General features: G+C 34.3%; 1 protein-coding gene across 5 annotated transcripts in view; it reads right to left on the reverse strand.

Annotated features, from left to right (window-relative positions):
* LOC117177653 (eukaryotic translation initiation factor 4B-like) overlaps positions 1-23,952 on the reverse strand; it is a 334,613-nt gene that overhangs the window by 145,409 nt on the left and 165,252 nt on the right. For all 5 annotated transcript variants that reach the window (XM_033368454.1, XM_033368458.1, XM_033368455.1 and 2 more), the window contains exons 5-9: positions 21,993-22,233; positions 5,648-5,905; positions 5,137-5,392; positions 4,991-5,045; positions 4,677-4,794 (exon numbers count right to left, since the gene is read on the reverse strand). In XM_033368454.1, the coding sequence (XP_033224345.1) occupies positions 4,677-4,794; positions 4,991-5,045; positions 5,137-5,392; positions 5,648-5,905; positions 21,993-22,233 (928 nt within the window). The remainder of the gene's footprint in view (positions 1-4,676; positions 4,795-4,990; positions 5,046-5,136; positions 5,393-5,647; positions 5,906-21,992; positions 22,234-23,952) is intronic.

Genomic DNA, 23,952 nt, shown 5'->3' on the forward strand with positions numbered 1-23,952 from the left:
TTAATAGCTTATTCTACTTATCAAGCTTTCCTCATACTTAGTGTAACACTTACACTAATCTCAAGTTTCCTTTTTGTCCAGCAAACCTTAAAAAAAAATATCTACATCGCATATTGAAAGCATCAATGGCCATTGATTTCGCTACACGAACTCATAAGGTGATGTAGCAGAAGCCAGCAAAATAGGTTTGAACTACTGTTGAAAGAATTACGTCACTGTTTATAGTTCTGCAATTGTCATAAACAAAATAATTTCTGGATTGAAAAATGAACAAAACCATTGCATTCCTGTCGAAAATATCTCGATGCGGTTTTTTGTAAGCATTTAAAAAAAATACAGTGTTTTTTTAGCGTACTTTTGCTGATTGCCTGTGGATATGGATATTTGTTGTCTTCGCAAGTTGTTGTTGCAGATCTGTTTCAAATTAAATTATAAAAAAAAGTGTCCTTACTTTTCTGCCCCCCTCTCTCTCTCTATGTAGACCACCTATATTTGGTAACTTTAACATTTGCATAATGATCCAAGTAACACCCTCCACCATAGGCGTTATGTATTTTTTGACTGACCCCTAATTGGATTGGTGACACGTTCTGTTTTGTCAGTGAATGTACTCAGCTTTAGTGTATGTACCCTTTCCGCTATTCCCAAGTGCCAATTCAGAGTTTGAAGTTTACAAGGGCTGTTACGATGGACTTGTCAAATTGGATATTTATAGATCTACACTGCTTCTTCTTCAGACATTTTCAATAAGGTAGTTAACCTGGTGAGACATATTTACAAATTGCATCTCAGCTTCCACGCCCCTCATGTTCGGTAACACTAATGGCCATAAGCTTCAGCAAGTGAAAAGGATTACTAACAATTGTAGCCAAAATACTATTCTATCTATTCATTCTTATTATTTATGATTTAATTTGTTTATTTAAGATATCTGCAGATATCTGCCGGATACTTTTTCTTAAATAAGGCCATAAATAATAATTATATTATGAAACGTGGGTTTCCCTCAGGTTAGGCATAACAATAGATACAAAATGTATGAATCTTAAGGGACCACTACTCTATTTTGAATAATAAAGGTGAGTTCAATCATGCAATCTTCATTTTATTGCCATCTGCCCGAACGCTATGCCCATAAGAATAAAAGGTGAAACATAAAATTTTTTAAATTTTGCAATCAGCAATTTAAAAATATTATATTCGGAATCTACATTTTTTGCGATTCCAACTACATGTGACTTGCAATCAAAAGATGAAAACTAGAATCAGCTGCCTTAGACTTTAGTTTAGGTTTTGACACTAGTTAGCTACACTGTACAAAAAATTTCTGGTAATTTTGCCGCTTTAAGAGTAGCTCCGAAAGTAAGGTTTTGACTGAAAATAACAAATATCCACTTTCAGTATGGAATTTAACTTTTAGATTATGTAAGTTTCCAGACATATTTTGTAAAATTACAAATCCGTTATGAATTTTAGGTGAAGGTATTCTAACCAAAAATATTCGTGTTTTATTGAACATGGTAACTTCAACATCTACATGAGGAATGTGAATAATGGTAATTTGACTAGAAATGGGAAATTTCCCGTTCAAATAAGGAATACAGCAGAAAACAGTTTTTTAAATAAAAAACTTCTTGTTTAATATTTTTTATCAATTTTGCAAATAATATTTTCCATAATTAATACCGTACTGAAACACGCTCTTTTACAAATAATTTTAATTTTGCCATTTTTTCATTATTCTCCGCAACTTTAAAACTTTAAAAATACTTGTACTTATACTACGTTCAGAGCTGTGCAAGTCCGCCGAGTTATCAATTCTCAAATTTAAACTTGTGAGATTAAGTTGGAAAAAGTAATTTTTAACAGTTTCTGTACTTTTACCATCTTCGGCAAATTCAACACTCTGAAAGTGGGTTTATTTACTACCTACTCTGAAAGTCACAGATTCACAAGCAGAAACTGTACGTCGAGAACGCCTTGCTATATTGTCATTCTAAAAGTGGTAAAGTTACAAGATTGGTTGGAACTTCTAGCCTGAAAGTGGTATTTACTCTATAATCAGAGTAGCAAAATTGCACCAATTTTTTGTTGTTAATTTTACCATTCCAAGTGGTACAATTTTTTTATTTTTTACAGTGTAGCATGAAAAAGTCCAGAACTCCAATGGGAACTCTTAGAACTCTCCAAATTTTAAAATATTTAAAATTTAGGGTTTTCTTAAAAGTGTAATAGTTCTTCGAATTTTGACTTGATCGACAGTTTTATATAACACTGTTTTGTAGAATGTTTATGAAAAAGTCCAGAAATCCGATCACAACTCTTAGGTCTTTCAAAACTTTGGAATTCCTTCATTTTGGATTTTCGAAAAGTGCCGTACTTCTTCGAATTTTTACTTGATCAAAAAATTGTATAGGACTGTCTTGTAGAGCTCTTATAAAGAAGTCCAGTACTCCAATCAGAAACCAAATTTTCCAAATTTTAGAATGACAAACTTTTGGATTATCAAAAAGTGCGGTACTTCTTCGAATTTTTACTTGATCGAGAAATTTGAGAAAACTTTTTTGTACAGATGTATTTTTTAAGTCCAGAACTCCTATCAGAACTCTTCGAATTTTGAACATTTTGGAAATAAAAGCTTTTGGATTTTAAATTTTTCTATGATCGAAAAGTATTGAAACACTCCCATCAGAACTCTTAAAACTTTTAACATTTTGGAATTTTTTAATTTTGGCTTTTCTTTAAGGTGCCATAGTTCTTCGAATTTTGACTTGATCGAAAATTTTTATAACTCTTATTTTGTAGAGTTCTCATAAAGAAGTCCAGAACTCTTATAACTCTCAAATTCGTTAAAGTTCAAAATGTTATTTTCATAGAAGGGTTTTGTGTTTTCTAAAAGTGCCATAGTTCCTCGAATTTTGAATTGATCGAAATTGAAAAGTTTTATAATACTTTCTGTTATATATAACAAGAAAAATTCCAGAACTCCCATCAGAACTCTTAGAACTCTAAACATTTTGGAATTTTTAAAATTTTGGTTTTTCTTGAAAGTGCCAGAGTTCTTCAAATTTTAACTTCAAGGAAAAGTTTTATAAGACTTTTTTGTAGAGCTCATATGAAGAAGTCCAGAACTCTGATCAGAACTCTTAGAACACTCAACATTGTGGAATTTCAAAATTTTGGATTTTCTTAAAAGTGTCGCAGTTCTTCAAATTTTGATATGATCGAAAAGTGTTATAACACTTTTTTGTAGATCTGCCATTATTAAGTCCAGAACTCCAATCGGAACTCTGAGAACTTTCAACATTTGGGAATTCCAAAATTTTTGATTTTCTTAAAAGTGCCATAATTCTTCGAATTTTGACTTGATTGAAAAGTTGTATAATACTTTTTTATATATAGCATAAAAAATTTCAGAACTCTGATCAGAACTCTTATAACTCCCAACATTTTAAAATTCCAAAATTTTGAATTTTCTTAAAAGTGCTACAGTTCTTTGAATTTTTACTTCATCGAAAAGTGTTATGGGACTTTTTTGTAAGACCCCTGTTGATGGATATAGAACTGTAAAGAGAACTTTTGGTTTATTTAAACGAGAAATTTTTCAACATTTTGTATTTTTGGAAATGTTGTTTTTTTAATTATTTTTTTTTAATTTTCAATTTTTTGTATTAAAGAACTCCAGAACTCTTCTGGAACCAGAGCATAATTGAAGAAAAAGTCCATTTTTCAAAAAGTGGGGGGCTAGTTATTTTTTTGAAAGTCGGTTTTTTTGTGATATTAGCCGGAACTATTTTTTAAAATGATCAGGAACTCTAGAACTATGTTTAATTCACCCAGAACTCCAAAAAAAGCTCACTTTTGCAAAAGTGGGGGGAGCGTGAAGTTAGCCCCCCCCCCCATTCCTTTTCGAAAAGTAATTTTTCAATGCTTCTCTTATCAGAACTATTGCTAAAACATATAAAGAACTCCAGAACTATTGAAGTGGCACCAAGAACTCTGAAAAAAATATTAAATTTTTAATAATGGGGGTACAACTTCACAGGGATTTTGTACAGTCGTCAATGACCATAGGACCTAGGAGTAAATGCATTTCCAAAGCTTCAATTTAAACAAATAGATTTAACAAAATTCACTTTTTTTAGAGTTTAATTATGCCGTGCCGAATAAAATGTTAAATTAAAATATTTATAAGCAAAATTTTATTGAAAAATAGCCATAAATAATTGTATTCATCATTGTACTTTATAAAATACATTATTAATATAAATTATGCATAACTTATTAAATTTTCAGGAACACTAATAACAACTAACAAATTTAATAAAAAAAACTGAAAGAGAAAACTGCGTCTTCAGAATAAAAATATTTGAATATAATTTTTAATTTAGATTATTTGGATACTTTTCAAGCTCCCCCTTGCCCTTGCCAGACCCGAACAAAAACCTGATAAAAAAATTGAAACGCAATCACTGAAAATCTTTGTTTCTGTGAACTATAAATTACATATGGTCAATACGCTTTAAATAAAATATTAAAATCAATATTAGTTGATATTTTTATGAATGAATAGCGTCTCCTGTAAAGCTATTAAAACCCAAGATGGAACCGATTGGTTTTTGGGCCAGGATTGGTCATTTAAAAAGCACTCTGCCAACTGAAATATTATAATTTACCTGAACGAGGAGGCGGATTATTCTTCTCGATTCTTCGTTCTGGTCTTTCAGATGGTCTTCCTCTATCGTCTTCAGACCTCCAGGTTGGTTTTGATTTTTCTTTTTCCTCACGACCGTCCTTAAAAAAATGAACATTTTTTGTTATAATGTAAATTAATATTTCCATATGTTCTTAAATTAAACAAATAATTTCTCTTCATCTTGTTGTGTTCATCCTTCACACTTTATAAATTTCCTGCGTGTTTCGCGACGTGCAAATACTCGCATTATTTCGAATAACTATTATAGGCAGAATTTGAATTGTGATAACGTACTCCATTACGCCTTCCCCAGGCTGTTCCTTCTTTAGCAGTGCGCTTTTCTGATTCTCTGAAAAAAATTAATTCAAATTTAGCACATCCATTTCACATTACATCGTTTGACACCATAAGTTAAATAAATAAATTAAATAAGCACATACGGTTCCTCTTTAGCCTTAGAATCCGCATAAGTTTTGTTAAGGCGTTCTTCAATCTCCCTCTCTCTAGCTGAAGTATCTACAGGTTTAGCAGAACCAAATATATTGACAGCCGAAACTTGAACTGGAATTGTTGCAGCAGGTTCTGGAGCAGCAGCTACAGGAGCTTCCTCTGATACCTCCTCCTTTACAATGATCTGTTCAACGGGCTTTGTACGAGGTTGCAATTGTAATTTTGGTCTTGTTCGAAGCTCAGATGCTGAAATAAACAATGTTTCATACACTTACTACATGTCGAACTCGGTAAATTTCAAGGATGCTAAAAAATAATTAGATTATTATGCACCCCTAATTTATAACTGTGATATTCGCAACACATTTGAAAACATTACTTCTCAAGCATAAATATGCACATGACGCTCATGTAAACTCTTTTGAGTATTCTTACCTGAGAAATATTTGTTTCGAAAGTTTGAATGGAGCACGTTTGAAGATTATTTACAACTAAACTTACGTTCAGAATCTGAAGCACTTGGCTTAGTATGCGTACGTTCTCTATCCCAATTAGAGTCTCCGCCGTAATTACGGCGAGGTCCGAATCCACTTCCGCTCCTATCTCGATCCCGGTCGCCGTCTCTGTCTCTACTTCCTCTGTCTCCACCATAACGTGAACTTCCCCAATCTTTTTCACGGTCATCACCTACCTTCTCCCTAAATGCAGGTCTTTCTCGATCGCCGCCTGAACGCCACGCACCAGGCGTATTGTCGGTTTCTAAAAATAAATCATACAGTAAAATACCTAATTTTATTATCTCATTACATAATACTATGGTAATGATAACTATTTTCGAAGAAAATATTCATATCTTTTTTAAAGGGTAGGGTAGAGCGCAAAGCTGTCCAGGATACCTGGTTCCGCGGGCTAAAATCGGCAAACCCATTAAAATATACCAAATGGAATTCTAATTACGTCTATATATGCTTAAAGGGACAATAAAAAGTTATAAATTATAAGTGAAATTAAACGCATTTCCCGTATCAAAAATAAAATTAAGCTCAATTCTTGTACTTCCTTAAATTCCCGCACAGTAGACACCCTGTTTTGAATCTAATGTAATAATTTCGAGAAAGAAAATAGCGGATCCAATATGTTGGAAAAATATCACAAAAAAGAATTGGATTTACTTTAACCCTTGCTTGCCACCCTTCCTTAGGATAACATACGTGCCACACTGGGGTCCATTGGACTCCAGCAACACAAATCATTATAAAAAACAAAACACTCAATATTTTTACTTCATAATTTTTTTACAACTTCTTGTAAGCTTATTATAAGAGACATTTAAATTAAATGTGCAAAAATTAAATCAAAGTATGCTAAAAGAAATACCCGCTTCCCTCACGTTTAGGTTTAAATTTAAGCAAATATAGGCCTGGGGTCCTTTGGACACCAGTGTGGCAAGTAAGAATTAAACGTGGTATCTACGGAATTTCGAAGGCGCTGGTTCTGAATCTGGAGTCAAAATTTCAAAATTTTAGAGCTCTGATACAAACACACACACACACAAAATAAAAACTAAAAAATAATAAAAATTGGTATAAATGTAGTCAGATTAGATAGTACGCGTCACACCAAAAATCAATTCATTTTGATAATTATTTATCAAAGTGGAGGGGGTACAACTTTGGGTTTTTGTTTTTAAAAGCCTTACTTCCAAATATTTTTAACTTTTTTCCTATTTCCTTTAACAAAGTTTCACTTCAAATGTTTTTAAAAGATTTTTTCACAAACTTTTTGGCGATCATAACGGTTTTTTGAAAAAGTCAAACTTTGATTACTAGAATGATACACAAATAAGATGACATGATAGGGCGTTTGACGCGCGCGCTCGCCCCTAGTGTGCTCACGCTGAAGATCATTGGGCAACGCGTTAGTGCCAGTTTTTTAAGTTAAGTAATATTATATGGTACTAGAATTAACTGTGTGTTCAAGTGATGCTACTGTTTATAAGGGTGACTAATTTGCGTTTATTATTTTCATCCTATTCTGACTAACTTTTTGAAATTTCAATTAGTTTTCCATCTAGAGTGGGAATGAAAGCGTGGTACTGTAATGTACCTGGCATGATTACAGCTTTGTCAAATCTTGTTTTTAGTAACTCGGTGGCTAAACCATGATGTTCTTTGCTGCTGAAAAAATTACGGTTTCCTTACAGTTACTCTTTGCCAACTGAAACCAAGCATGGGGCGTCATTATGTGTTGTTTCGGCGAATATTGTAAACTGAGAGTTCTACTTGTCTCTTTATGTTCGCTCCTATACCATCACATACACCCTTACCATGAAATGTACCATGAATATGTCATTCAGCTTCGATACCAAAATCTTCCCCATGGGCTTGGAGATGAGCAAAGCTATTGTTATTTTTTAAATGTTGCCCTGCACCATCAGTGAAACAGGAGATTTTCTTTGGCCTGAAATAAGTTTTCAAGTAATCTAATATTATCTTATGATACTCCTGAACAACCACCGCGTCATGAGCTAAGTTATCAGATATGATTGCGATATTTCCGTGCTTGAGTTCTCTATCTTTTTTATAATAAATCACAACAGTGAATATTGTAGCTTGGTCGTTATCCCAGTGGAATAATTGCGATGCATTCTGAAATATAAAGGCGTAATTATCAGCGAAATCGAAGCAAATCAAAAACTCAACAGGCAATAAATGTGGCTTCAGATTTTTGAAAAAAGATGATTGCTCCTCTGAAATAAAGTGATAAGTTTTTAATTGCAACAGCCTTTCACAGAAATCACCTATGAACATTGGCGGATCCAGAGGGGGGCGATCGCCCTCCCCCCGAGCTCTAAGTTTTTATACTTATAACTTGAAAATATAGCGCGGACAATTACACTTGCGCGAACGAAACACAGAATATGTATATATAAAATATAGCTGTATTTTTACTTATTTAACTTCCATGTGTTAATATTTTCGACCCCGCAATATCCTTTTTTTTTTTTTTTTTTTTTTTTTTTTTTTTTTTTTTTTCTTTTTTCGACTTATACGCCCCGATCGCCCCCTCCGAGACCAAGGCCTGGATCCGCCGCTGCCTATGAAATCAGCAGCTTCCATTACCAGAGTTTTCAGAGTACATTTGTCGCTCTGTAACCAAATTTCAAATCAATAGCTTTTGTGATGTTATCTTCAAGTTTGCAGTACGTGGACAGTTTTCACCCTCATAAGCGACAGGAACTTAAAGAGTTAGGACATAAAATAACATCCAGACAGTCGTGATCATTTGTGAGCACCATGTCAATATCCTCGGTTAAATGTTGAACATTCATTTTATTCAACGCCAACTTGACGTTCTCATGATGCACGCACACGTTAAGAGTGTCACTGGTTCCTGCTAGAACACAAGTACGAGGTTTGAGTTTTGTGAATTTCGAAATACTGTTATTCAGGTCTATATGTTCTGATGTAACTTGAGTATATAACTCGTTAAGATTACACAGTAGTAACCTTTTCTGAACGTAAGAATTTCATGCTCTGAAACTAATTTTTCGACACTTCTTACTTTTCGCTTTGACCAAGTACTTCAACACCAGCTTTATGATGTTTGTTTTCACACTGCAGCTTGGTGTCTAAGACATCTAAATCTTTATCGCTATTCCTGCTGAGTTGATGGGTTGGCATCTACATGAACTGCAAATTTTAGCTCCTTCTGGTAGTGTAGGGAATTTCAAACGCAAGTCGTGACAAACAACACGGAGTTAAAGATTAGTCGCTTTATGCCTCACTTATTGAAAAGGATTAATACAAATATTCTTCCAAATTTAAATCACCCTTTCAAAGGGAATTGTGCAAAAATACTTTTTTCAAATTGAAAAAGAGATTTTTACATAAGCTTGGATAAATTCGATTTCAGGTCAAATGTGCGAGTAAGTTACGAATATTATATTCCAGTTTCTAATATTCTAGAAATTATCTTTTCTTGTGAGAATCACAACCATACAGGGTGATTTTTTAAACTAGACACTTTCAAATATCTCGAAAAATAGGAACTCTATGAAAAAATGTTACGAATGAAAATTTAATCACTCCGAGGAGTACAGACACTTATGTTAAAATTGGCTTCTCCACACCGCCCCCTGGGGGTGGGGGCAAGTTCGAAATCTTAAACGGGAAACCCCTATTTTTTATTGCATATTCGGATTCTTTGGATAAAACTGCATCTTATTTGTCTAAAACATTTTTCTCGTTTTGCGATAGATGGCGCTGTAATAGACGAAATTCAATTTTTCTTCATCTTACTGTTACTGAGAATGCACGATTACGATTCTCCAATACTCGAAATTAGTCTTAAAATAAACTAATACTTTTAGCGTAACCCAGGAACAACGACGTGGACGTAACAGTTTTCTGTTCCCTTCGGGGTGCTTGATTAACGTGAGTCCCCTTGCCTCTCACGATTAGGGGTGATAGTCCCCTCGCCTCTCGCAATTCGAGGTACTCAGGGAATCATCATTTAATTAAAGTAAGTTGTCAAAATGATGACCTTCGGCTCCAATGCACTTATTAATCCGTAATTCAAATGAATTTACACAAAGGCGAAGTGTATCTTCTTGAATTTCAGCACATGTACTTGTAATTCGGTCAATCATATTCTTACGTGTTGTTCGATTACCCCACAAAAAGAAATCTGGTGAAGTAAGATCTGGCGATCTTGCAGGCCAATTTATTGGACCACCTCTACCAATCAAGCGACTACTGAAATCACGATCAACAACTTCACGTGCTACCACTAAATTGTGTGCCGGACAACCATTATGTTGAAACCACATGTTCTGCCGTATTTCTAAGCTCAAGTCTTCACGCAATATTGGCAGTTCATTTTCCAAAATGTCTTGATATTTTGGACCATTTAAGCTGCCTGCGATAATGTGAGGACCGACCGGTTTGTTGCCAATTATTCCACATCATACGTTGACAGTCCATGGACGCTGGTGTTCGACTTCACGAAGCCACTGCGGATTTTCAATACTCCAGTAATGCATGTTGTGTCGATTAACAACTATTCCATGTTTCGTAAAAGACGAATCGTCAGAGAATACAAAACGAAAAAAGTTGGGGTTTCATTGTATTTCTTCCGGTGCCCACTGGCAAAAAGCTACCCGATTTTGAAAATCAACGCCATGAAGTTCTTGATGTAAAGAGACATGATACGGATGAAATTTATTACGTTTAAAAATTTTCCAAACACTGGTCTGAGACATTCCGGAATCACGAGCAATTTCTCGTGTACTAACGTTTTTCTCCAGTGTACTGTTGTACGGATTTTTTTCTTAGGTTGAACACTTCCATCGGCAGTAAATATTGTAATAGTACGATAAAATGAAGCACGTGACACAATTCTATTTGGAAAACGCTGAGCGTAGAGATTGATAGCATTATCAAGACTTCTTCCAGCTTCTACATACACCAGAACCATTTCATTTTTTTAATTTTTAATCTAATTAAAATGAATTTTTATTAATTTACTGTATTTAAAGAAAGAAAAAAGTAAACGCTTCCGTAATGTTTCGATAGCCTCCGCTGACCTCAATCTACAATAATGCAAGAGCTAAAATTTAGGAATAGTCAGGAAACACTGTTAATGTAAACGTATTACTTAATAATTACTTCCCAAGAACGGACATACGTTTTGGCATGTTTTTCAAAATAATAATTACCAAAAAGATCCGAAGCTCTATTGCCTTTATTTTTAACCGACTTCAAAAAGAAAGAGGTTCTACCTATGTTCGTCGCGATGTATTTTTTTATGTATGAGTTTTTATTGGACTCGTTTAACGATTCTGTAGCGATTTGAACAATTTTTCTTTTCCATGGTCAGTCATGTCACAATGAAAAAGGTGTATTTTTTATTGTTAATGTATTGCAGAATCGTAAGCGTGCATTCTCAGAACCACTCAAATGAAGAAAAATTGAATTTCGTAGATTACAGCGCCATCTATCGAAAAACGAGAAAAATGTTTCGAACAAATCATACGCATTTTTATCCAAACAATCCGAATATGCAATAAAAAATAGGGGTTCCCATTTAAGATTTCGAACTTGCCCCACCCCCGACCCTCAGGGGGCGGTGTGGAGCAAAAAATGTTAACATCAGTGTATGTATTCCTCGGAGTAATTAATTTTTTATTCATAACATTTTTTCATTGAGTGCCTATTATTCAAAATATTGGAAAGTTTCAAGTTAAAAACTCACCCTGTATAGTGGCAGAAAGCCATCCAGTGGCAGCAGTAGAAATTGAAAAATGCGCGGGTAAATTGAAAAGTTGTATATTTTCACTACTAATTTTTTAAACATATTTCCAATTAATTTGGCATTGGCCGTAATTTAGGCCTTGTTCATTCAACCTGAAAATGCAGAGTGCAGTTATTCTGGTAGCATATAATATTACTTAACTCAAAAAACTGGCACTAAATCCGTTCCCAGCGAAATCGGGGTAAAATTTCAGCCACAACCACGTCTCACGACCGTCAGATAGGTGGTTGCATTCTGTAACGGAATCAATACGACGATCCGGCAAGTTTCGTGCACCCTGAGAACACGGAGTGATTCAAGGACTACTGCCTTCTGCATTTTTCCCGCAGGTGTTTTAGCATATTCTTGACACGCAGGGATGCTTTCCAGGCTATTAACGAGTGAAAGCTTGGCACCCCCAATAGCGCCAATGATAAGGACGATTAGTTTAACAGAATATTCCGGGTACAATCGTTGAAACTCCCTTATAAGGTCTTATAACTCTCGTTTTTTCATTCTCCTTGCCTATTTTCTACGATGCGTACAGTGCGCAAGTGCTTGCTGAACATTTTAAGAAGAGGATCTCTTCCATTTGTGACTCTATGCGCTGTACCCAGAATAATCCTGTTGTGAAGAAATTCAAGATTCAATATTCCGCGACCACCTTGACGCCGTGAGATATAGAGTCGCGGAACAGAAGGCTTTAGATACATGCTTTTGTTCATGTGCATAACCTTTCTTGTCTCGATATCAAATGACCTGAGTTCGTTCTTCGTCCATGGAACCACTCCAAATGAATCGAGTGCTACAGGGACCGCAAGCATATTCGTTGCAGATACCTTGTTCCTCGCTGACAGTTCGGAAGACCAAATTTGTCGAATGAGACGTTAGTATCTGCTTCGGAGAGTATCCTTTATAGATGCCACATCCTGAATGCGGCTCTGTGGCACGCCCATGTATGTATAAGTGTCTCCAGCTCAAAGGTGTCATATAGCGCTTCCATCAACGAGATCAGGATCTTCAGGGATGCCATTCGGTTTTCCTCGCTTCAAATAAACCTTGGCGCATTTGTCTAACCCAAATTCCATGCCAATTTCCTTTGTATATCGTTCGACAATCCCTAGAGCTAGATGTATTTACTCTTTGTTTTTAGCATAGATCTTAAGATCGTCCATGTAAAATACATGAGTGACCTTGTACTTTCGATCTGCAAGTTTGTCGCACAAGTACCTGTCGGAATGGCGAAGTGCTAGAGATAGTGGCAATAATGTACGGCAAATGAGGAGTGAGCTCATGGTGTCGCCCTAAAAGACACCTCTCTGAAAGGTGAACTTGTTAGTTGTCACACGATTTTTTCCAGATAAGATAGGAAATCTGGTTTTCCAAAGCGGCATCAACCTCTCTATGTACCTAAAGATTTGCGGATGAATCTTTAAGCTTTCCAAAAGACAGATGATAAGTCTACGGGAGGTCGAATCGAAAGCTTTCCGATAATCAATCCAGGTCATGGAACCTTCAATGCTTCAATGCAATCGAACCTTCAATGCTTCAATAAACAGGTTTAATTGCCCGAACAGTCCTATCATTTAGGATAGCTGTGACTATCTAATACAGTATGATCAGACAAGTGATTGGCCTGTAATTCTTCGGGTCAGCTAAGTTGCCTCCTCTGGTTTGAGCGAGTGGTCGACAGTAACTGGAGGGTCTTGGAAGGGTCAAGATGGGTCAGAGAGAAACTGTTGATTTTCTCTGACCCACCTCTCCCTCCGCTCTAGACTTCTCTTAACGTCAGATAGTATCCGTATTCTTTCAACAATATGCTGCCTGATGGTCAGCAGCTTTGAGTTTTTAAGTATGTGATAACGGGTCCGGAGTCCGCGCGCGAACTTTCGTACCTTGGCGAAAAAATGCCTGCCCGATGTGATGTAGTCTCACACACTGAATGCGGTATGCGTACTTTCTTGCCCAGCCTATCTGTATGGCAAGTTGATGCATTCGTCTTTTGGTCTTATGATCAACCGTTGGTTTTGTTTTACGGTTTTCATCGGCCAAAGCTCTCGCTGCATTATAAACACAATAAGTGATAGCCCAGAATTGTATTCTTCGGAAAAATGTCCACGAAGCTCGTCATCCATTTCAGCCACATCTTTAGGCTTGAGAGAAACCTTGATGTTGATGTTTCTCCGGGTCATAAATCATCGCTTTTCCTCTATTGGATGCCTGCCCGCGGTTGGTCTTAGTATCGCCTCTCTTTTTCTGTTACCGGCTTGTTCTAGCTGTGGTAGAGAAGGCGTTCCGCTTACATAGCCCCTTTTTCGGAGTAGTTCGGCATGGTTTCGTAGACGTTGCTGCGAAAAGTGCGATAGCTCCGGGTGTTTCTCTCACCACAGAGCATGCAGCCGTGCCATGTAACCCCGTTCAGGGGCCACACTCGCATCTTAGCACTCTAGCAAGTCGTGATTCAGTCGCTCCGTCCACCTAAAGGTCCCGAGATTCCGCCGATCCATCGCATTGAATTCATTTTTATTGGCTCTTCTAGCTCTAGAATGGCCGGCATTGTTAACCGACCTATTGCAGGGAGCCCTGCGCGTTCTGTTGTTTTGAACCACACTTACTACAACTATATTTGGTGTTGTTATTGTTGTTCCCACGAGAAGCTAGAGAAAGGGGTTCGTCCATCCTTGTAGAGCCCCGCATGCAACGATAAGGCTGCGTACTCTGAAAGGTCGCCCGGTATCCCAGAGTCACCGTTCTAGACACCTCACCCAGGTGACATTCAGCTTTCGGCACGGTTTTCACACCTCCGCTTGGGGGTTAATTCCTTTGGGACACCCCTGGACAATTGTCCGCGACTGCCTATTCATTTTTGTAATGATATTCAGCAGAAATCCTTGGTACAGAGACCCTCTATCCGCTTTCCTTGCATTTGCCAGACCCGGCGGTTTAGAGCATTGGCAAACACGCACACACATCTATCTTTCCATAGTGGCTTTTCGAATTTTGCAGTCTCTAAGGACTTATTCTTGACTTTGGAGTCATGTTTTCTGATGAGGAGGGCATTTGGTTCTCGAAACGTTGATAATAAAGGATCTTCTTAATAGCATCGATGTCTTTTCATCTGGTCTGAAGTACGACATATTATACCTATTACTCTATTTATAATTAGTTAATTCCTCAGACGCATGATATCGCACTTTACCAGTTAGCATCTATTTATAAGAATTTACTATTGGAAATAATATAGACCGAATCCATTTTAAATCAGGTAGGTTCTACGCTTCAATACGCAGATTTAGAGGAAATTAGGCGAGAAAAATTGGAACATTTTCAAAACCAATAAAATGACGGCGGCTTTTCTGAAAAGACTAAATCGATTTTCTCAAAAAAACACACACTTATATTTTTTGTCATGTTTTTTTTTCATAGAATCAAAGTTTCATATTTTCCTTGCTTACAACAACAGATCTGAAACAAATATTAAGAGAAAATAGTTTTTACAGTTAAAAAGGTTCTACAAAAATTGTCTTTACTCATTTATGATATAGTGTACCGCTTTCGAGGAAAATAAAAAAAATCATTATTTCTTTCGGGAAACTGCAGTTGCAGCAGAGCAGCCAATTCTTTGAACTGTACAAATCTGTTACTAAAAATGCTTTTCTGTGCACAGTTTCAAAAATAGGACACACTTTTTGTTTGGCATTTAAATTTAATCTTTGAGTTTTACGCATTATTGTGAATCTAAATTTGGATAAACATTAAACTATCACAGAATGATAAAATTTTTTTTTTGAATTTCGATTATTCATGCATATATCAAATTAAACAAATTTGAAGGACTAGAAACATATAAGCAATTGTTAGGAAAGATGGATGAACCCCACCTTTTCTATTTTTTTTTAAATATGATTTACAAATTTTTGTTTATATAAAAAGTATTATTATATGAGTTTATGCGGGCTAAACCATTTTTGTGGTTAAGAGATTTTTAAAATAAATATTGAATTTTTCATTATTCTAGAAAACGGTACAACATATCATAAATAATTTTTTAAAAATGTTGTAGAACTTTTTTAAATGTGCAAACTATTTTCTATAGATTTTTTCATATATTTTCTTGTAGGCAAGGAAAATAGGAAAATTAGATTTTATGAAATAAAAATTCTTCTAGCCACAATAGTTATTCAAACCGCATAAAACTCACTATATATTTTCTTTATGATAGCACAAATTCAACAAAAAATATAAGTGTGGGTTTTTTTTGAAAATCAACTGCAAGTATATTCAGAAAAACCGTAGCCAATTTGTTACTTTTGAACATTTTTTAATTACTCTTGCGAATTTCGAAAGAAGGCGATAACTCCACCGAAATGTGGAAAAACACTTAAGATGTTAAGATTTCAAAAGTATTTAAAAGATATAATGATAAGAAATATGACATTCTGGGTGTAACCGAGAATTTACTATAAAATGTCGAGAGCCTGCGAACCTGCTAAGGCTGCTAAAAAGAGTTTCTGAAAAAGTGAGATTTGTCTGAGGTACCCATGTGGTTTGCCAGCTTAAGTTTTAACATTATTCGGAGCCATTTAATCGTTAACCCTCCGGAGATATCTAAAAATCATAATTATGAGACATGCGACAACCCGGGTACTACAGAGATTTCACCTGGCCACTCAAACATATTCTTCGAGGAATTTATCGTCGGGAGGTATCTGAAATTACATTAATAGCACTTTTGGAAGCTAATTGACTTAACCAAACCGTGATAGTGAACAAGGAAACTAAACGCTTAGAACTAATGTTTTCCACATTATTTTGTTTCTTCTTTTCCTTTTCACATAACTTCTAAACAATTTCAAAACTTTTTTTCTAAGTCATTATCGTTCATATATTTATTTATTTTTCAGAATTAGATTTATCAAATAAAAATTATGATTCGAAGAATATAAGCAATCAAATTCTCTTTATCTTGAGCGAATAATATTTACTTAATTACAGTACAAAATATATTTACAAAGGAATGCAAAATTAATTAATGATTATCCGATGGCTAAAAATGTAAAAATTATGGACATGAAAATACAAAATCAATTGAAGCAAATCAAACGTTTAAAATAGAGAATTTTGTAATACAACAAAATCTTAATTTCGATCTAATAGAGCTTTTTTATGGAACCAGACCACTTCCAGCAAATCCTCTAATTAATTCGGATTGATCTAATACTTATAATATTAAGACTTTCAGACCTATTTGGAGGGTGACAAACTAAATGCCTCCGAACAATGTCAAAATTCGACCTGGTAAACAACCTGGAAAACCCGGACTTTTCTTACTTTTTTCGAAGCTCGTTTTAGCATCTGCATAAACGCTGGGCCTCAAAACTCCTCGAAGAGTATCTTTGAGTGACCTGGTGAATGCTCTGGAGGACTAGGGTTGTCCTGAACCTCATAATTATGACACGATCTGTTACATTTTAATAACATTAATAGATTTATTTTACTTAGTAAGCATATCTTACTAACAAAACGAATTAAAAGTATTTATGATTTTGTTCTTAATTTAAAAACGGTAACGAAAATAATGAAAGTTTCGTTATATGATAACGAAAAGTAACTAAAAGGAACGTTTTATTTTGTTCGCTCCGTTTGGATCCCTGTTTTAGATTCACAGCGTAGATTAAAGGAACAAAAATATCTTAAAATCTTATAAAAACTTATGTATGCATCTTAGGCCCAAGAGAAATAAGAAATTTAAGTCTTTTAAAAACCAAACTCAGAATTTTGTTCCCGTTCGTAATCGAATGTCATATTTAACTTTATTAAAAGAAATATTATTTAGAGCACGCACTATGCCGTTGTTTATAAAGAATATAATTTCTTCAGTTTATGATTTTTTTTTAAACGAATAAATATGATAAAAAACCTGCCCACGATCTTTGTGTACAGACTTTTTAAAACTAAAGGTAAAATTATGGACAACAGAACTTTGGTGATTGTATTAAAACAAATGTAGTTTCATTGTGCCGTTTAAAAAAATGCGCATTTAAAAAAAAAAGATTATTAAACGATTTATTGCAAGTTTTGAGAATCTTTAAAATACTGTGCAATTGTTGAACGAAAAAATGTAATTTCTGGATTATCCATGATTTTGTATGCTGTCAAAATTTGAATCTTTGATTTTTCAAGAAAATTCAAAAAGTTGTTATGATAAACTTGTAGGGCATTTCAAAATCAACCTTTTTTCCTTGCATTTTTTCATATCGGGCGTTATTTGGCTTAAAATGTTCATTTTCGTGTTTTCTTTTTAATTTTGTAAATGCTGTAAATCTGGTAAATTTTGGTTTTATAAAAAAATTCATCAGGATGAATTGTACGTCTGTTTGAATACTATGAATATCCGTATAGAAAATGTTTGAATCTTGAAAAAAGTGGTCTCTAAAATTTCAAAATACGATCACTCTTGAATTTTCATTCAAAATGGCTGGCTAACGAACTTAAACTTTATTTAAGGACACTAAAAGAGTATACCAAAGGCCAATCCAATCTGTCAATTCTTTCGAAAGTTATCGTGCTAACAAACTAAAAATCTACAAACACACAGACACATTCGTAAAAATCTGTTTTTCGGATTCAGGGGGTGTCAAAACGTGGACATTTGACTAAAACTGGGGGGGGGGGGGTAAATTTTACACAAATCTAATACCTTCTCTGATGAGAATGTAAAAATTATTTCATTCCTTGCTTTAGATTTATTAAAGAATAAACATGAAATTGTACAAAAAACCCAACTTGTATCCTTACCATCAGCAACATCTTTACTTCGCAATTTTTTCCGCAGCGTTAGAAAATATAAAGGTATGCTGTTGAAAAACAGTATATTTTGATGCTAGTGCGCGAAGTAGGTCATACAGGACTTGTGTGGTAACCGCACCAGTCGTGAATCACATATGCGCACTAGCATCACATACTAGTTTTTTAACAAATGCGGGCACAAATGCGTGCCAAACTTCGCGCAGGCTCTGCAAACACGAAACCGAACGTCGCGCGCTGTTATTTCAAGACATATCTTATAGATCTACATCTCCAGAAATATTGTTTTTAGAGTTGATTATAAATAAAATCTAACATTTCCTAGCACGCTGCTGACTATCAGGTGAAATCGATGCAGTTACAATTAGTGTGGGTTTAATCTTTTTCTGAAAACAACATTTTTCATACGTTTTTGTTTACATAGAATTTTGCAGAACCAAAAAATTAATAATCGGCCTTTGCGCCCCCGGCACCATCCGCAAATTAGGCAAGGCGCCACCCAGCTTAAGAAACAAATGAACGCGAAATTAGCGATTTTCACCTTTTCACAGCTAACTTCATTTCATCGAATTTCAAGGATACCGGAGAGCTTTTCTAAATACATAAAAATTTCGTGATATTTGAAATTAAATAATAACAATTACTTATTAGTAATTTTAAATAGAAATCGTTACTGCAAATCAATCTAAAAAAATGTAAAGCAGTTTAAAATGCAAAAAAAGTCTTTTCTATGCCAAAAAGCAAATTGCTGTATGTTTACAAATAGAATCGGAAATATATTATCTTTAAGAATATCTGCATCAATTTAGATGATAAAAGGAAAACCGCAATTGAAGAAACCACATATTATAAATTTGTGCAGAAAATTGTTTATAACAATTCTATTTGTAAATACAGTGAAACTCTTCAATAGCCCTCCCTTCTATAGACTTTCCGAGAATTGACGCCGCGCCGCAGGTGGGTATAACAGGAGCTGAGCAGGGGCCGTGGGGTCACCGGTTGTCACGCATGCGATTACTCAAGCGTGAACAACAAAGCGGAGGAGGCTATAATGAGTTAGTTTACACCCCCCATCAGCCCCAGAGTCGGCGCTATAGAAGAGTTTCACCTTAAATTAAATATATTCTGACTAACTATCACTCTCAGAATAATTTGAAACCAATTTTATCTAAGAACAACAAATTTTCAACAAGAAATAACAATATTTGGCTATTTTTTGATTTAATTTACTCTTGCACTGTTTAAAGATGATTTCTATCATATGCAAAATGTTGTTAAAGAGTAAATAGTAATTATTTTATGTCATATCTCAACTTTATCGTACTTTGAGCAAACATATAATACATAAATAAATGAACATTTAAAAATCTATGAAGAAGGACCTGTTTGAAATTTAGTTCACTTTTATTAAAAAAAAAGAAGAAATCGCAAATCGGGACAAAATTTAAGGCTGTAGACTTTTTTGAACGAAAAATATGCGTTTGGTCCCACTATGCGCCACCTCCATTTCTACGTTACCGGGTCTTCGCCGAGATAAGAGTCTAGTTTGCATTTATTTAAAAACGTTTGCCACCTTGCGAGGGTTGGGTTTAAATAATTGAAGAGTGGCATGCAAAGCGCGTTTTTCTATATCCATACATCAGCCAAATAATCTACCGACGGACATGAACAAGCTGGACTATTTCTTGAAAAAATCCAAGAACGAGATAACAATTCGATGTTATATTTGCCAACGTTTCTCTTCTTCCCAACGCTGACGAATACAATATTGAATAAAGTATCTGAAAGTTTCACAATTCAAAACAAAAGAAATTTTTTTGTCTTTTACTTTACAGTTCTTATTCGATAATAATTTTGGATGAAAAAATGGGAAAGATTGTGTAATGAATTCCTCAATCTGATTAATAAAATCAATTTTAACGGTGTTTCTTAACCCTTAATTGGCATTGTTGTTGTCAATATACGTAACTGGTACTGTTGGGCAATTAATACCCGAGAGCATACTCAGGCGAGACTCACGCAGCCGGTATTTAATATTTTTGCACAAAAAAATTATGTAATGTAATTTATAGTATGTTTTTCGAAGTTAAATTATTTTTATAGTAATTTATTTAAATTATGTTCGTAAAAAAAATTGTTGAAAAAAACCCGGAAAAAATCATTTTTTTTACTTAAAAAATCATAACTCGCGCGTAATTTTTAATATTTTTAGCCAAAAATGTATGATTACATGCTTGAGATATTATAGTTTAAGAAAAAAATTACTTTGATATTGATGCTTTCAAAAAAGGTATTTATTTTGCAAAATGAAACCTCAATTTTTGAGTAAAATTTAACACCATATATTTCACTATTAAGATCACTTTATTTTTATTTAAATGACCAAAAAAAATTTTCAAATTGTTACAAAATAGTTATAAATGTATATAAATGTAAAAAGAAAGATAAATAAAATTTTAAATAAAACTTTTTTAACATAGCAATTTCCATCTTGGCCTGAACAGTCGCTGCAGATACCTACGCGGTGCTTATAGTACATTGTGCGCCTGTATGAGCAACCGGCCAATTTAGAGTTTCTGCCATCTAAAAAAACAAGAAATTATGAAATAATAAATAAAAAAATTTGATTTTTCTTAAGATGATATACTTACGTGGGAAATTTATCAAAAATCACAAAAATAACTAGCAAAATTTAAGAAAAAAAATAACTTTTTGGTTCAGTGATGGCACACGGAGTAATTAATACCCCCCACAATTTTTGGAGACTAATTGAGTGACAGCCCAACGGACACTGACGCCTGCCGCTCTATGCTCACCTATTGTATTTTCAGTTAGTGACGTCATCTACTGCTAAATGTCGCCACATGGTCCATTTTATCGAATTTCGTACGCTTATTTTGAGTTCAAATATTTTTTGGGGTAATTTTTACCCACAATGCCAATTAAGGGTTAATTGGGCAAAATGGGGTAAATCGGCTCCATTTTTTTTTTGTAGAAGAGTACTGTAATATTAAAAGACCAAAGTAACATCTATTTTCCAAAAAATAGCTGCTATCTTTTATTTTTCTTAAATTTTGTATTTTTGTATCAAGAACGCACTTAACAATAATGTATTCGATATTTTACAATATTCCGTCATTCTTAGTTTTATATTTTGATGTTATTTCTTTGACCAGATAAATTAAAATAATTATGGAGGCCTCTAGAAAACAAAAATCCATCAATACCAATCACCAAAATCTATCAATATCAGAACTGAGCGTTAATAAACGTTTTTTCACAATTTCTCTCATGTTAGGGTGCCTGTTCAGGGACTTCAATTTTGAATTCATCATTGAATTAATATTTAACATAGGGTCCAAACGTATGTTCTCGGCGAATTAGATTTGTAATCATCAGATTATGTAAAACATTAATCCGTTATTAAATTGAAAGTGTTTACTTTTTTAAATTAAAAAGTTACCTCAGAAGAGTTAATTTTGATCACTTTTGGCGGAATTTGAGACCTTACTTTAATTTTGGAGGCATGCAATACAGGAAAATTTTCACTATAAAACATGACATTTTGTAGGATTTCCACATTTTTGTGAATTAATATTATCTCATAAGAGAAAAAATCCAGGATTTACGGGGTATTAAAATTAAATTTTTAACCACCGCTATCATAGAAAATAATCTGTTGTAAGTGTACCATGGAAAGACTTTAAGATTATTTGGACTTTTAAGTATATTTTTATGTACTTGCCTTCTTTTTCCTCCTTTCGGTCCCTGTCCCGATCTCTGTTCTCAAATCCTCCCCTGTTTCGGTAGCGATCTCCATCTGACGGCCCATCGTCTCTTGGACCACTTCTCCAATCACCAGATGTACGTTGTTCAGAATCTTCAAAGCCACCGTCCCTACGATTATCCCTTCCCATTCGACCACCGCGACGCTCGTCGTTGCTGCTATTTGAGACTTCAATTCGGATGCGTCTGCTTTGTAACGTCTGATTAGAAAGAAAATTGTTTAACCATAGTACAATCAATGGATAAGGAATGGAACAGTAATTGCTTACATACATGTTCCAAAAATGATTTGAATTGAAGTTGGGGAAGTACTTCAATAACCTCGACAGTAACTCTTAACTACTCTAACCAGAAAGTATACATTAATAAAAACAGAGAAAAAGATACTTAATTCTTTTTTACGTTCATTAAATCTCTATGGTTTGGGGCTCCCAGGTTAGAAAAATAGTACATTGTGTATCGAGGGTACATAATAGGGTAGTTCACAAAAAAATTGCTTTATTTTGCGGCGACCGTATCGCAACAGTTTTTTTCTGGATGTAAAAATTCTCTCTTAATTTTTTTCAGAAAAAAAAAATAATTAAGAGGTTCCGAGCATCCAATTTGCGTAAAAAGTAAGATTTTGGTGGTTTTTTAAAATACAAATATTAATTTTAGAGAGATATCTTATGAATAAGAATTGTTGCTAATACAATGTAAAAAACTCTCATTCGGTGTACGATCAGAAAAAAATTCTTTGGCGTCGGTAAAAGTCATAAGAGGTACGAGTTTTTAAGAACAGAGAGATGTAAGGGTATAATCGTATCCCTAAACATTTTTAAAGGATTTCGAAAATTCTGGGATATATCGTATACAATAGGGAAAAACATGTAATAGATGATGAAAAATTATAACCTGGTCACCAGAAAAAATTAAATAAAGAATCTATATATCCATGATCTTGGATATATTTTCTCGAAATCCTTGTCAGTTTTTGTTAAAACAATTTTTAATAATTTCATTATATATTAATAAACAAATAAAATAAAATTAGCGTGCCTGTAGAGCCGGCGGAAAGGGTGAAATGGCCGCCAGATGACGGTGACGCATGCGCATTTCGAGAGTGCCCGTGTAAACCCATAGCAACAAGCAGGATTGTGTTATTCCCACCCACTGATATGGGCGGGAATGCGCTTACCAGTTGTTTACTATAGCAAAGTTAATTTCTCCAAATACCCACAACAGACTCATTCCCGCAAAAAACGAAAGCTGCTTTGGAATGAAAACTTTTCTCCTTAAATTGATAAGAAATTTCTATTACTAAGAAAAAATCATTTAGAGTTATTTTTTAATAAAAAATCGTCCAGGCCAACCATTTTCAACATTTTCCCTAAAACTGTTGCAAAACCTATACGTGCGATTAATAACATTGTTTATGTTTTATAAACTCTCTTTCTTCACTGTTTATAACAATCGTTATAATTAAAAACCATTAATGATTATAATCCGTTTTTTAAATTTTTATATAAATCTTTAACACAACTTTTGAATTAGGAAATATTTGGTATAATTAAATTAGGAATTTTCTAATAATCTTTGGTGGTTGACTTTTCGCTAATAGAATCTGTAAAATTTCACCAGTAGTTAGTTAAATCTGATCAATTTTTACTTAAGGAGCAAAAAAGGATACAAACTCGCTCAAGCTGATACCAATTCCTACATTCCTACATTTTTCTAATAAGAAAACTGTAAAATTTTATATGTTTTGTTCTGATTATAAGAAAATATAAAAACTGATTTTATATTAAATAAATTCTTCTTTCTGCTTCGTATTTATGTACGAGGGTAGTTCAATAAGTCCTTAGAATGACCAACAGCTGGCGCGCGAATCGCTCCAAATCATCTGTTTTCAGTCAGCACCACTCCCGACTAGATATATG

The sequence above is a fragment of the Belonocnema kinseyi genome, chromosome 8 (assembly GCF_010883055.1).
Source record: "Belonocnema kinseyi isolate 2016_QV_RU_SX_M_011 chromosome 8, B_treatae_v1, whole genome shotgun sequence".
NCBI classification, from domain to species: Eukaryota; Metazoa; Arthropoda; class Insecta; order Hymenoptera; family Cynipidae; genus Belonocnema; species Belonocnema kinseyi.